Source organism: Dreissena polymorpha, chromosome 3, assembly GCF_020536995.1.
Source record: "Dreissena polymorpha isolate Duluth1 chromosome 3, UMN_Dpol_1.0, whole genome shotgun sequence".
Taxonomy (NCBI): domain Eukaryota; kingdom Metazoa; phylum Mollusca; class Bivalvia; order Myida; family Dreissenidae; genus Dreissena; species Dreissena polymorpha.
This window is the reverse complement of record NC_068357.1, coordinates 28329066-28343442: the sequence shown is the minus strand read 5'-3', so window position 1 is coordinate 28343442 and position 14377 is coordinate 28329066. Positions and strand designations below refer to the sequence as shown.

The 14377-nt window shown below is 35.1% G+C and overlaps 1 protein-coding gene across 7 annotated transcripts in view; it reads left to right on the top strand.

Annotated features, from left to right (window-relative positions):
- Positions 1 to 14377, top strand: part of LOC127873416 (mitogen-activated protein kinase kinase kinase kinase 5-like) — a 94143-nt gene that overhangs the window by 16450 nt on the left and 63316 nt on the right. For all 7 annotated transcript variants that reach the window (XM_052417268.1, XM_052417265.1, XM_052417264.1 and 4 more), the window contains exons 3-13: positions 354 to 418; positions 926 to 1029; positions 1834 to 1876; positions 2680 to 2752; positions 7687 to 7818; positions 8223 to 8285; positions 8795 to 8876; positions 9408 to 9518; positions 11418 to 11484; positions 12510 to 12535; positions 13149 to 13201. In XM_052417268.1, coding sequence (XP_052273228.1) covers positions 354 to 418; positions 926 to 1029; positions 1834 to 1876; positions 2680 to 2752; positions 7687 to 7818; positions 8223 to 8285; positions 8795 to 8876; positions 9408 to 9518; positions 11418 to 11484; positions 12510 to 12535; positions 13149 to 13201 — 819 coding nt within the window. The remainder of the gene's footprint in view (positions 1 to 353; positions 419 to 925; positions 1030 to 1833; positions 1877 to 2679; positions 2753 to 7686; positions 7819 to 8222; positions 8286 to 8794; positions 8877 to 9407; positions 9519 to 11417; positions 11485 to 12509; positions 12536 to 13148; positions 13202 to 14377) is intronic.

The following is a 14377-nucleotide window of genomic DNA, read 5'->3' as shown; positions in this document are numbered from 1 at the left end:
TTAATGTTTGTTTTCGTTGTTTTTTATGCGTTATTATTTTAATATTGACTAAATGTTAAGGTCGGGAATTTACGGTAATTTAGGATATGAGTAGCCTTCCAGGAAAATGTGTATAAAGGCATGTGCATAGAGTCATCCAAGATTAGCCTGTGCAGTCTGCTGGCTTATCACGGATGACACTTTCCACTTTCATGGTATTTTTGTGTAAATTGAAAATCAAATTAAGGTTGCAAAAATTGTCCCAGATTAGCTTGTGTAGATTGCACAGCTATTCTGGAAATGCACTTTATGCACATGCATTTATCCACGTTTTTCCAGAGGGAGGCTCATGTATTGCAATGTCAATGTTTCAGACGAGACAAGTTGTGGATCTGTATGGAGTATTGTGGAGGTGGATCCATGCAGGACATCTATCATGGTGAGGCTCTTCTGTACACAATAGTAGTAATATATTTGGATACACAAGTGTGTAAAACTATGATATGCAAAATTATATCAGCCTTGATGTGTGAAGATTGGGCTTAATGCATGTGCATAAAATATCGTCTCAGATTAACATGTGCTGACTTCACAGACTGGGACTCTTTACACTCATGCATTAAGCCTAATTTTGTGAAAGCAAGGCTAAAATGCTTGGTAGAGAATGAGCTGAGGACATGTATGCATCTCCTGCAACTTAAGTTCCTTGTTGACATTTATTGTGTTTAAGTAAAATATCAACAGGCACTTAAATTGCAGGAGATGCATACATGTCCTCAGCTCATTCTCTACCATGCATTTTAGCATTTATTGTGTTTAAGTAAAATCATAGTGTAGACATTGCCTGATGCTATAAAGTTAACCCTGTTGTCAAACAAAAATTATGTTATATACATTGACTGCTGCTATACAGTTTCCCCTTTACTTTCCCCTGTTGTTTCCCCAGTTACGGGTCCCCTGATGGAGCCTCAGATCGCGTTCATCTGTCGGGAGACCCTCAAGGGGCTACAGTACCTGCACAGCAAAGGCAAGATGCACAGGGACATCAAGGTAGGCAAATCTGTAGTGGCACGACCCCCGGATCGAACGATCGGGGGTTTATTGTTTTTGGCCTGTCTGTCATCATATGTGTCCTTGTGTGTGTCCCAAAACTTTAATAAAAAACTTAAACCTTCTTCATAACTTTTGCAATATTGAACGTAGCAACTTGATATTTGGCATGCATGTGTATCTCATGGAGCTGCACATTATGAGTGGTGAAAGGTCAAGGTCATACTTCGAGGTCAAATTAAAAAAAAAAATCAAACTGGCAAATTAGGGGGCATTGTGTTTCTGACAAACACATCTCTTGTAGTATTTTTCATGCCAAGGTTGTCATTTTTATACAAAAATCCAGTGCAGGCACAAGGTGTTGTCCCTGATTAGCCTTTGCAGACACACATAATCTTGGACTATGCATCAAGCCCAGTTTTTCTTGACCAAGGCTCATATTGACCTTATTGTTGGGCTTCAGATAGTTGTTCCTGCCTACTTCTGCTGTCTTAGCCTCAAAAATAAGGCCAATATAAATTCAACTTATTGCACCACATTCTGTGAAAAACGGGCTCAATGCATGTTGGTCAAGTGTCAATCAGGGATGACATTGTCGCTTTACATACTTGTTTATAAAATAAATGTAGTTATATATTGTATATATAGAGTGCTATTCAACATAAATCACTTTAGAAGTACAGGCATTTAAAAAAAAATGTTTGTCTATGCAATCATGTTTAATAATTGAAATCAACAATCAACATTGAAATACTGGTACCATGAGTGTCCTGTAACATGTGTGATTTCTTTCTTCCTTTTTAGGGTGCCAACATTCTACTTACAGATGATGGAGACGTGAAGTTAGGTATGTCAATATATGAGTCATGTTCTTGATTTAGTGCTTGCGCGTAAAGTGTCATCCCACATTAGTCTGTGCAGTCCTAACAGGCTAATCAGGGATGACACTTTCCACTTTTTACAAAAAAATATTTTAAAGGAAGTCTCTTTTAAACAAAAATTCAGTTAAGGCATAAAGTTCCGTCCCTGATTAGCCTGTGCTTATCTGGGATGACACTTGATGCACATGCATTAAGCCCAGTGTTCCCAGAACATGGCTCATATACAACAGGGTTTCTCATTTCTCACTCATTTAGCATGAATTTATCTTGCAAGAAATCAACAAAATACAAAAAAACTATTAAGTCATTAATTTAATGTTTGAATAACAATTCGAATTGCATTTCCAATATTTTCAGGATGTTATTTGCACATATCATTTTTAATTGAAGGCAAATTTATCATTGCTGTTGATATTACTAAATGACTGAAATGGGATGTGATATTCATTTAGGAGTTTTAGCTTACTTTTGCGCAACATGCTTATTGTGAGTTATTTGGAAGTTGCAATGGCCCCAATAGACCCTTGGACCATGGTCACTGTTGTTATAATTGATAACAAGATGGTAGTTAAGATTATATTAATAATGATGGTCATGATGAGGTTGATAATGCTAATGATAACAGTGATCATAATGACAATAATAAGGATGATAATGATTATGATGGTCATGATGAGGTTGATGATGCTAATGATACCAGTGATCATGATGACAATGATAAGGATGATGATGATGGTATAATGATGATGACATGTCTGTTTCATTGCAGCTGATTTTGGTGTGTCTGCACAGATTACACAGACTATGTGCAAACGAAAGTCTTTCATTGGGACTCCATATTGGTATGTATTAAATAAATATATAGAAGCAGCACATTATGCTGTTCTTCTTTTTTTTTTAACCCTTGTGTTAATTTTGTTGTACATCATGTTTAGTGATCAATTAAAACCACACATGCATCTTATTTTCAAAGGCATGAATGTTTACTGATAAATGTTAATAATGCGCTATAAATGGCATTAAATACTTGAATAATATGGAAGGGTTTATCCGCCAGTTCATGCTTATTGCTAAATGACTATTTCATATTTCTAAATGACAATTGTTATTGCTTATTGACAACTCCACTTTGACATATTACAACTTGCATTTGAATTCTGTTACATTACAATTGTATATTTGTTAATTGCATTTGCCGTAAAAAAAATTCATTGTTCATGCGCATTAAAGCTTATGTTAAGTCCCTTCATGAAAACCATTTGTTGTTGGTGTGATTAAATTTGCGTTCAGCTTTTCAATATTGAAATGTTTATTTATACTACTGCTATTTACATCTGTGCTTGCCTAAGTACATTTTACTTTGTTGCTGCTTCGATGATCTTACTATGCATGTACAGTGTTATTTTTTTACATGGAACCAATAATAAAGTGGACGTTCTAGCGCAAATTATTATACAGGGAGACAACTCTCCAGGTGTACGATAATTCCCGGTGTGTACACTACTTTTGTCGAAACAATTATATTGGCGTCCGAGCTTGTTTTGCTGATAGTACATACCGCAAAGAGATGTATTCGTTTAGAAAAGTTTATTATAAAGAATATGATTACGCGTGTATGGTTACGTGTATAGGTGCGTGCGAAAATATATTGCGAAGCCCCTTTTTACTTTGCGAGATCATAAGGAGAGCAGAGTACTCGGAGGAAAACCCAACTGTCCAGTATGTGAGCAACAACTAAACCCACATGCACCGCTTATGTGAGAAGCGAATGTTCAAAGCACCACTCTAGCTTGATAGTCACGCGATAATCAAATCTGTCCTGACAAAGTCATCAAACACTTACAAGGATTGAATGCTCTGAGCACTCAGTAATTGTTACATGAGAAATTAAGCACTTTGTGCACTGATTGAAAAAAAAATGGCGGGAAAAAATACACTGTTGGACATTTAATATTAGTTTAGCTGGTGTATCGACTTTCAACAACAAAAATGCGGCCATCATGTGTTCTTTAGATAAAAACTACACCCAGTTGCTTACATAAGCATAAAAACTACTAAGATAAACATTATCGGAGACATTGTGAACGACGATGTGTTAATTGTTTGTTTTGAAACGGTTTATTTTGATTTTCTGAGTTGTTTTAGCATAACTTCAAATTTCGCACTTTAAAAACGGTTCTCAATACGTTATCCCCTGACAGATGACAATTTACACAAAATGTTTAAACTGTAAAAAGGATGTAACATAAAAAAGTTACATGCGTGAAAGACATCCATAGACATTCAATGTGTTCTGCGTTGCATAGATGCATTTCCAAAAAATAATATATCTGTCCATTTAATAACGGTTTTATGCATTTGCATAAAAGTGGCTTATAATCACTTAACATTAAACAATATCATAAAATATAAATTTTCAAAATATAGAAACCTTTGACAGTTGCGTACATTCTAAAATATTGTAAAAAACAATAGATTATTTATTTTTTTAAGTTATGCGCTTCATATTTTGTGCAATAATGTATACTTGATTATTTTAATTGTACAATGCTTCTATTTGTCATACAAATTAAATGATCTTATGTATTAATAATTATAGTTTGGCAATACCTATGATATTTTTTTCTAACTAGATGCACAAACGTTTGGACGAATTTTGAAATATAGCTGCAATTTCTGGTTATTTAATTTTAATAAAATGTTTTATTCAATTTTAAGGTAGTATTGTTCTTTGGGAGGGCGTGGGGCAGTTAGATGGACTTGTTCACAGTTTGGAAAAATTACGATTTTTCAGAAGAAAGTGTCTTAGATTCAAACAAGAATGTATACATTTTTGTAAACAGGCGAAATAACGCTCCTGGCTTAGAAAATTATTTCTTCATTTATGGATACTCATCATTCGAAATCGATAAAATAATAAAGCTTTTGTGAAGCTTTTCATCGATAATTTTTAAAATACGAGTATTACTAACATAGCTGTTATTATTCGCAATAATTTATAAAAGCGTGCTTGGCGCAGTGGTAACCCTCTTGCTTTTTGCTTCCACAGGACCCGGGTTCGAATCCCAGGGAAACATTATAGATTTGTTTGAAAACGTATTGAATGAGATTTTTCTTAAACTGCGAAAAAGTCCCTGAAAATGATTTCTAAGATGTATGAAAAATGAAAATGACGTACAAATCTTAAATATTATTTTACTCTGTAAGTCAACAAAATATCAATTGACGCTTCCAAAGTGCGCAGCTGTGTTAATAATTAACGTTCTGTGTGACTGAAACGCAAAGACGGGTGTACGAAAGTACTGAAATTTTACCATGCATCGACTTGCTTGGGCACACGCATCCAGCCTGCTTCTGCCGTTTTACTGACTCGCAGAGACAGGGCTTTTTTCGACAAAAATAGCTAGTGGTTTAATAGTAATAAAATAACTTGGAGTTTACTGATCCCGATATTTCTGGTTCTCCGCTTTATATGAATTACATATCACAAATTGTCATATCGCATTTGATTAACTTCATGCTGCGTCATGCCTTGCAACATGCTTAGTGCATATTGCTTTCGTCTTGTTGAATTGCTAGTGTAATTACTAGTGTAATTGCTAGTGTAATTACTAGTGTAAAGTCGGAATCATGTACAAACAGTATGTTGGTAACGAATAGCACAATCCAAAAAGTATTTGTCATATACCAAAATGCAATTGTAAATGTCAACATGGAACTGTCGTTAAGCAATATACATTTGTCATTAAGCAATACGCAATTGACATTTAGCAACATGAATGGACTGGCGGACATCCCCTTCCATAGAAGATGAAATGTTTTCACAGCAACTGTAACTAGGCAAAATGCAACTGCCATGTATCAGAATGCATATGTCAGTAATTAAAATAAGAATGAAATTCAACAGCATGCATGTTCTGTATTTAAATAAGAATGTCGTTTAATCGCATGCATCTACTGGCGGATATTCCCTTCCATAGAATAATGGTACTCATTTTTATGTCCCTCACCCACTATAGTGGGGGACATATTATTTTTGCCCTGTCTGTAGGTCTGTGCGTTGGTCTGTTTGCTCCAACTTAAACATTTGCAATAACTTTTTCAATATTCAAGATAGCAACTTGATATTTGGCATGCATATGTATTTCGTGGAGCTGCACATTTTGAGTGGTGAAAGGTCAAGGTCAAGGTCATCCTTCAAGGTCAGAGGTCAAATATATGTGGCCAAAATCGCTCATTTAATGAATACTTTTGCAATATTGAAGATAGCAACTTGATATTTGGCATGCATATGTATTTTGTGGAGCCGCACATTTTGAGTGGTGAAAGGTCAAGGTCATCCTTCAAGGTCAGAGGTCAAATATATGTGGCCAAAATCGCTCATTTTATGAATACTTTGGCAATATTGAAGATAGCAACTTGATATTTGGCATGCATGTGTATCTCATGGAGCCGCACATTTTGAGTGGTAAAAGGTCAAGGTCATCCTTCAAGGTCAGAGGTCAAATATATGTGGCCAAAATCGCTCATTTAATGAATACTTTTGCAATATTGAAGATAGCAACTTGATATTTGGCATGCATATGTATTTTGTGGAGCCACACATTTTGAGTGGTGAAAGGTCAAGGTCATCCTTCAAGGTCAGAGGTCAAATATATGTGGCCAAAATCGCTCATTTTATGAATACTTTGGCAATATTGAAGATAGCAACTTGATATTTGGCATGCATGTGTATCTCATGGAGCCGCACATTTTGAGTGGTAAAAGGTCAAGGTCATCCTTCAAGGTCAGAGGTCAAGTATATGTGGCCAAAATTGCTCATTTTATGAATACTTCGGCAATATTGAAGATACCAACTTGATATTTGGCATGCATGTGTATCTCATGGAGCCGCACATTTTGAGTGGTGAAAGGTCAAGGTCATCCTTCAAGGTCAAAGGTCAATTATTTTTTTTTAATTCAAAGCGGCGCAGAAGGGGACATAGTGTTTCTGACAAACACATTTTTATGTCTAGGTCAAGGTCATCCTTCAAGGTCAAAGGTCAAATATATGGGTCAAAATCGCATATTTAGTGTCTAATATATGGGGGGACATAGTGTTTCACAAACACATCTTGTTTGTATTTAAAAGTTAAAAAAAATCAAATTGGAATTTCCTTCTCAACTTAAAAATCATAGATTGGAGATGCCTTACTTTTGTTTGACAAATAGTTTGATTAGCTATATTGGATTACGCCACCTTTTATTAACTATATAAATGTAAACTTTTTTTTTCAAGCCTCTTGATGGGAAATCTGGGCTTAATGATAATCTGTTAAGTGTCATCTGAGATTTTCCTGTTCAATCCACAAACGCTAATTAAAGATAACACTTTCAGCTTTATTGTCTTTTTGCTAATAAGACTTCCTTTGAACGAAAAAATACCATTTCACCCTTTCCCACTTAGAAGCAAAATGAAAATGGCTATGTGCAAACAACATAAAACCAGAACAGCCTGCGAGTAACTCACAGTCTGTTCAGGTTTTATGCTGTTTGCTGCTCATCAGAATCTTGGGTTTGGAAATGAAGCCTTTAAAACTTGAATCTAGTTAGAAAGGTCTTAAATTAAATATAACTTTCTAAGGGACTTCAAATGCGTGAAAATAAGTTTCTAAGGGGTAAAGTGATAAGCGGAAAGTGTTGTCCCTGATTATCATGTGCATACTGCACAGGCCAATCTGAGATGACACTTTTCGCACATGCATTAAGCACAGTTCTCTTGTGTGTTATCATGCAGGATGGCCCCTGAAGTTGCAGCAGTAGAACGTAAGGGTGGCTACAACCAGCAGTGTGATATCTGGGCAGTGGGCATCACAGCCATAGAGTTTGCAGAGCTACAACCACCCATGTTTGATCTCCACCCAATGAGGTATGTTCTCAGGCCATAAAACAGCTTGACAATTCCTGTCTCAGCCATTACTTTGCTATATATGGATGGATATTTTAATAACTTTGCACAAATAAAAACTATCAGAAGACAATTTGTAGCACGTAACACTCATCTCCCAGCCTGAAAGGTCAAGGTCACTTTTAGAGGTCAAAGGTCAAATTTGGCATTAACAATTCCTGAAAATTGCTGTCTCCGCAGTAACCAGTGTTTTCCACAGGTCAATTAACGGTCCCTCACAGGGGAGCTTGAATTTCGAAATCAGAGTCAGCGGGCCTTTATTATTCACCGATTAGTGTATTTTTCTAACCCTTCTTAAGATCAAAGCAAAATCAATATTCTCCAGGTTATGTGATTTCATCATACCATATTCTTGGCTGTTTTAGGGCCCTGTTCCTAATGTCCAAAAGTGGTTTTAAACCTCCACAATTAAAAGACAAGAGCAAGTGGTGAGTATCTTTTAAGCTTGTAACATATGAACAATAGGTTCAAAATGTATGTGGTATTTACTTCTACTCAAACAACTACTTGTATTTAAAAATTATTATTGTCTCAATGTGATTTTAAGTAAAATGAGTTTTTTTTTAATGTAATGAAAATACATTTAAGTGCTTTATTGTGATACTGCAGTGTATTTTTATCGAGATCAGAACACAAGTGCTTAGCTCAAAATTTGTATATTTAAGCAAGGTGCTGCTATGTTTAGTTTTATAAAGGCATTCCTTGATACTCAGTCATATAAAAATTGAAGTGGAAATTCCAGATTGTATGCATGCTGAAAGTGTCATCCCAGATTAGCCTGTGCAGCCTGCACAGGCTAATCTGGGATGACACTTTACGCACATTCGTTAAGCCCCGTTTTCTCAGAAGAAGGCTCATATACAAATAATAGTTATTAGTATCTAGAGTGTTCTTTTACTATCTGCCAATAAAGAGGACAACTGTTATTGCATTGCAGGTCTCCAGTGTTTCACAACTTTGTGAAAATATCTTTAACTAAAAATCCTAAGAAAAGACCACCAGCTGAGAAACTATTAGAGGTATGCTTACATAGTGAAATATAAATAGATTTTATGTGTAACGTAATGTTGATCCTCAATAATGCCATGCATTTGGTACAAACAATGACAGACTTTTAATTATTTCAAACATTACTGTACTGAAATCAACTACAATTTGGCAAATCCAAGATTGTGGCCCGTTTTCATTATCCAATTCTTAGACATAAGTCTAAGAATATGGAATATTCTTAAAACTGAAATATTCACAATATTCTTTATTCTCAAGTCTTTCCTGACATGTAACACATCAAATAACATCATTCCTCATAAAGAACAGTGTGCTTAGGACATAAATACAGTTCATAGCCTGCATTTATTTAAACTCTGAAATAAGATTTCTTGGTTCAAGGTCTATTCTTTATACTTAAGTCTAAGAATCAGTTGGTTAATATGGGCATGTGTCTACGGCATTGATCTATAAATGAGTCATATGAAGGTGTTTAGAACTTGGTTTCATGATTTTTTTGTGAACGGAATTTCTAATGTCATATGTCCATGCTTGTGTTTCAGCACCAATTTATGCAGGGTGATTTAACTCGAAGATTAACTAAGGAGATTTTAGATAAAGTACGCAATCCACATTCAACTACATATGAAATACAGCCTGACGATGAGGATGAGGTAATGTATGTTAATATGGGACTAATATCTAGAATATGGTAGGGAAATGAAATTTAGCGTATTTCTTGGAAAAAGGGGCTTTGATGCATTTGTGTAAAGTGTCTTCCCTGATTAGCCTGTGCAAGCCTGTGCAGTCTGCACAGTCTAACTAGGGACAACACTGTCTGCTTTTATGGTATTTCTATGCTCCCCATATATATATATGGGAAGCATATAGTTGCCAGTTTGTCCTTCCGCACTAAATTCTTGTCCAGAGCATAACTCTAAAAGTACTGAAGGGATTCACTTGAAACTTGAAATATAAACAGATGGCAACTAGGAGAAGTGCAGTGACCAAACAACATAACTCTATCTACCTTACTTTTTGAATTAACTCCCCTTTTATATAATATCAAAGTAAATTTTTGTCCGGAGCATAACTTTAAATGTACTGAAGGGATTTACTTGAAACTTTAAATATAAACAGATGGCAACTAGGAGAAGTGCAGTGACCAAGACCCATAACTCTATCTACCTTAGTTTTTGAATTATCTCCCCTTTTATATAACTTCAAAGTATATTTTTGTAAAGAGCATAACTCTAAATCTACTTAAGGGATTTACTTGAAACTTGACACATAAACAGATGGCAAGTAGGAGAAGTGCAGTGACTAAGAACCATAACTCTATCTACCTTAGTTTTTGAATTATCTCCCTTTATTTAATTTCAAAGTTAATTTTGTACGGAGCATAACTCTAAATCTACTAAAGGTATTTACTTGAAACTTAAAATATAAACAGATGGCAAGTAGGAAAAGTGCAGTGACTAAGAACCATAACTCTATCTACCGTAGTTTTTTAATTATCTCCCTTTATTTAATTTCAAAGTAAATTTTTGTCCGGAGCATAACTCCAAATTTACTAAAGGCATTTACTTGAAACTTGAAATATAAACAGATGGCAAGTAGTAGAAGTGCAGTGACTAAGAACCATAACTCTATCTACCTAATGTCGCTGGGGTCATGGTCACCAAAGCTAATAATAGATTTTCCTTCACACTTTTGTTACAGTTTCTCATAGAGCCTTCAATACTTTACAGATCTCTTTCATATTTGGCATGTAGGTACCTTGGATGGACCTCTACCTTTTGATGACGTTTGAGGTCACTGGGGTCAAGGTCACCAAGGCTAATAATAGATTTTTCCGTCACACTTTTGATAAGTTTCCACACAATTAACCCATATATTGACAAAGCATCATTGGGGAGCATCCATCAGTTTTACTGATATCCTTGTTTGTTAACAGGAAGTACTTCCCCAAAGAAAATCTAGGCAAAATCCAGTGTAGGGGTGTTGTCTCTGATTAGCCTGTGGGGACTGTACAGGCTAATCTTGGACAACACTATGCACGTGTATTTTACCCTGTTTTCTCAGAACAAGGCTCAACTCTCCAAGACCTGCCCTCACGACTACAAAAGTTGTGAATCTTAAATTAAAAAGCAATAATATTAGCAAATATTAGCCAATCAGAAAGCGTGAAATATTTGCTCTATCACTTTTATTAGTTTGATAGGTCAGATGAATATTTTAGCATTAGTTAATCCATTGTGAAGATATTAGCTGATAAGGTGAATATCAGCCACATTGAATAGATACACATTCTTTGCAACATACTGCGCAAAATGGTTAATGAAATAATTGTGTACACCATTTGGCTATTATTGCTAGTTTAACATTTGTTATATGAATATATTAATAGATTATTTATTTATGAAATAATTGTGTGCATAATGATTATTTACTCATTAAATATCTGTTTATGATAAAGAAAAAAACACAATAATTTCAAGGTTTTGAATTCATGTATATTTTTGTACTCATGACATCTGTTTGTGTTGTCATGGTTACATTTTCTGTTTCAGTTGTTGGCAAACGTTCCACAGAGAATCCCCTCTGCCAACTCCGACAGTAGACATCGACAGGCGCTTAGTGAGTTTCAATGTAGCCCTGAACAGTCATATACATGTATATCCCAAAACGTATTTATCACTCAGTGTAAAAGATGGATTTGAGCCTTCTTCTTGGAAAACAGGGCTAACTTCATGTGCGTTAACTGTTATCCTACAATAGCCTATGCATTCTTCATGTGCGTCAACTGTTATCCTACAATAGCCTATGCATTCTGCACAGGCTGATCAAGGACAAAAATCTCATTTTTTATGAAATTTTTCGTTTTAAGTAAGTCTTTTGTAAACCCAAAACAAGTTTAAGTGTAAAGAGTTGTCTCTTATTAGCCTGTGCAAACTTCACAGGCTTATCAGGGACGATACTTTATGTAATCTGCATTAAACCCTGTTTTCCCAGAGGGCAGCTCAAATTTTTTTATGAACAATTCATTAAATGTGTAATGGTGCAAGGAAACTAATCGTGCTGTATTATCAACTATTGACATTTGCTAAGTTTATCTTAAATGAATTTTTTTTTCAAGTAAGCTAAAAACTTATTTTTCCTAAATAAAAAATAAAAATAACAAAGCTCACTATAGCCGTGCAAGTTTTCAAGTTTACATAAGTGTGTATGCATCCAAGTCTACAAAATATAGCTTAGTAATTCATCAAGCCATTTAAAATAACTTTACATTTTCAAAAAAAATTCACTGTTGGGAGACAATATAATGTATCAGGTATCGACCGTCTCCTAATCTCAAAGATCAAGGTCACTTTTTTAGGTCAAAGATCAGTTGACCATTAAACAGATTGTCAAGACTGTAACATCATCATTCATCGTGCAATATAATTTTCCAACAATATTAAAAATGTGAAAAGGTTTGTCACCTGTTGGTCAAATGTCAAAATCACACCGAAGGCTAATGGTCTAGCTTGCTAAATAATAACATAAATGGGCTTGGCATGTTTGCTGACAGCCATCTTGCTTGTTCCTAAAAAAGTGGTTAAGAATTCAACAATAAATTTTGTCTTAAACAATAACCTCAATGTTTTCTTTTTTCTTTTCAGGTAATATTGCCAACAATATTTCAACAGTAAGTATTTGTCACCAAGTCCAATAGACTTAAGAGGAAGGGTCTATACCAATTTTGAGTTGAGAGTAAATGTTGTCACAATCCAAATAAACCAAAGTCCGAAAACCCAAACATTCTATTAATCTTAGCACATCTTATAATTATGATTCCAGCATCTCATGTCTAAAAAAAGATCTGATGATAAGTAGCTTAAGCCACAATGCATAGTGGATACTTAATATCCAGCCGCATCGCAGGAGAGGAATGCTGGCACATTGGACTCGAGTCCTCTACATAGATACTACATCCTTTCAAGAATTGTAATCAAACTTGCCTTCAATGCAAAGGTCATTGAGATGATGTGCAGAAAGCATGGGTATCTCAATCTGCTCATTGTAAAGATCGCACTTAATAATTGTGAGCCTTTTCGACTGAGATTTATCAACATATTTACTCATTTTAGAATTAATCAGTGCCTGAAGTTTTGTAGTATTTATAAGTGTACTTTTACACATACCTATTCCTGCATTCATTCTTTTAGTGTCACCTCTGGCATATTAAAGGTACTTTGAAATATACGATTTAGTCATGGTGATCATTTGATTGTTTTGAGATCTTGATACCCATATTTCAGGATGAGCAGTATAAGACAGCAGTCAGCTGGCCGAAAGAAGATCCCTCTCAAAAGTAAGGCACTGCATTTTCACCTGAAATTGAGCCTTGCTCCGGAAAAATGTGGCTTAATGCACGTTTATAAAGTGTTGTCCCAGATTAGCCTGTTCATTCAGCACAGGCTAATCAGGGACAACTCTTTCCAGTGTGATTGTATTTTTCATCTCTTCTGCGAAAATCCAGTTTACGGGGAATGTGTTTTCTCCGATGAGCCTGTGCAGACTGCACTTTGGGCACACGTGTTAAGACCCATTTTCTCAGAGTGTGGTTAAATGACTTCAGTTGCCTAACTCAAGGTTTTGCCTAACTCAATGTATCTGCAAAGTATCTTAGAGTAGTGTTCCTTTAAGGTTTTTGTAATGTTTTTTCTTTATGTTTGATGGTTTTATTGTTTGTATTAAACTTTGTTATTCTATAGAAGTCTAGTAAGAACTTTGGCTTTTTGCACTTTCGCTTCATCAAACTCTCTAGTTTCAGTGTGTCCCAGTTTGTTGTAAATTAAACATGACCTTTATCAACAAAATAAAGTGCAGTTTTAAGTTTTTACATGCAGACCAAACTAAAATGATAAAATTCCAAAATACACAATTTGATCAGAATGAACATAACACCAGTGTAATAAGTAGTATTCCAGATTGCAAATTGACGCATTGAGCCTCATTCTGAGAAAACTGGTCTTAATGCATGTGTGTAAAGTGTTGTTTCAGATAGGTCTATGCAGCATGCACTGGGTATTCAATAACAGCACCTTCCACTTTTATGTTATTATCAGTTATAGGAAGTCTCTTCCAAAGAAAATCCAGTCTAGGCAGAAAGTGTCGTCCTGATTAGTGGACTGCACAGGCTTATCTGAAACAACACTTAGCACATGCATTTAACCATGTTATCCCAAAACAAGGCTCATTTGCAGTTGAAACACTGCATATTATCTTGTATTGCATCTGTCTCAATTTCCTCTCTCAAGTTTGTGTGGGCAGATGAGTGATAATATACTGGTTTATCTTACATTTATCTATTTCCATCCTGGTTAATTAATTACCTGTATGATAATATGAATACTGTGGTAGCTATTTAAATGTTAATAGCACCAAATAATCTGATTATCCCCCTTTAATACTAATTGTCTACCCTACATTTTGTTTGAGTTTTCCTGGCTTCATATTATAACGTAGCGCATATCAGTTGCAAATG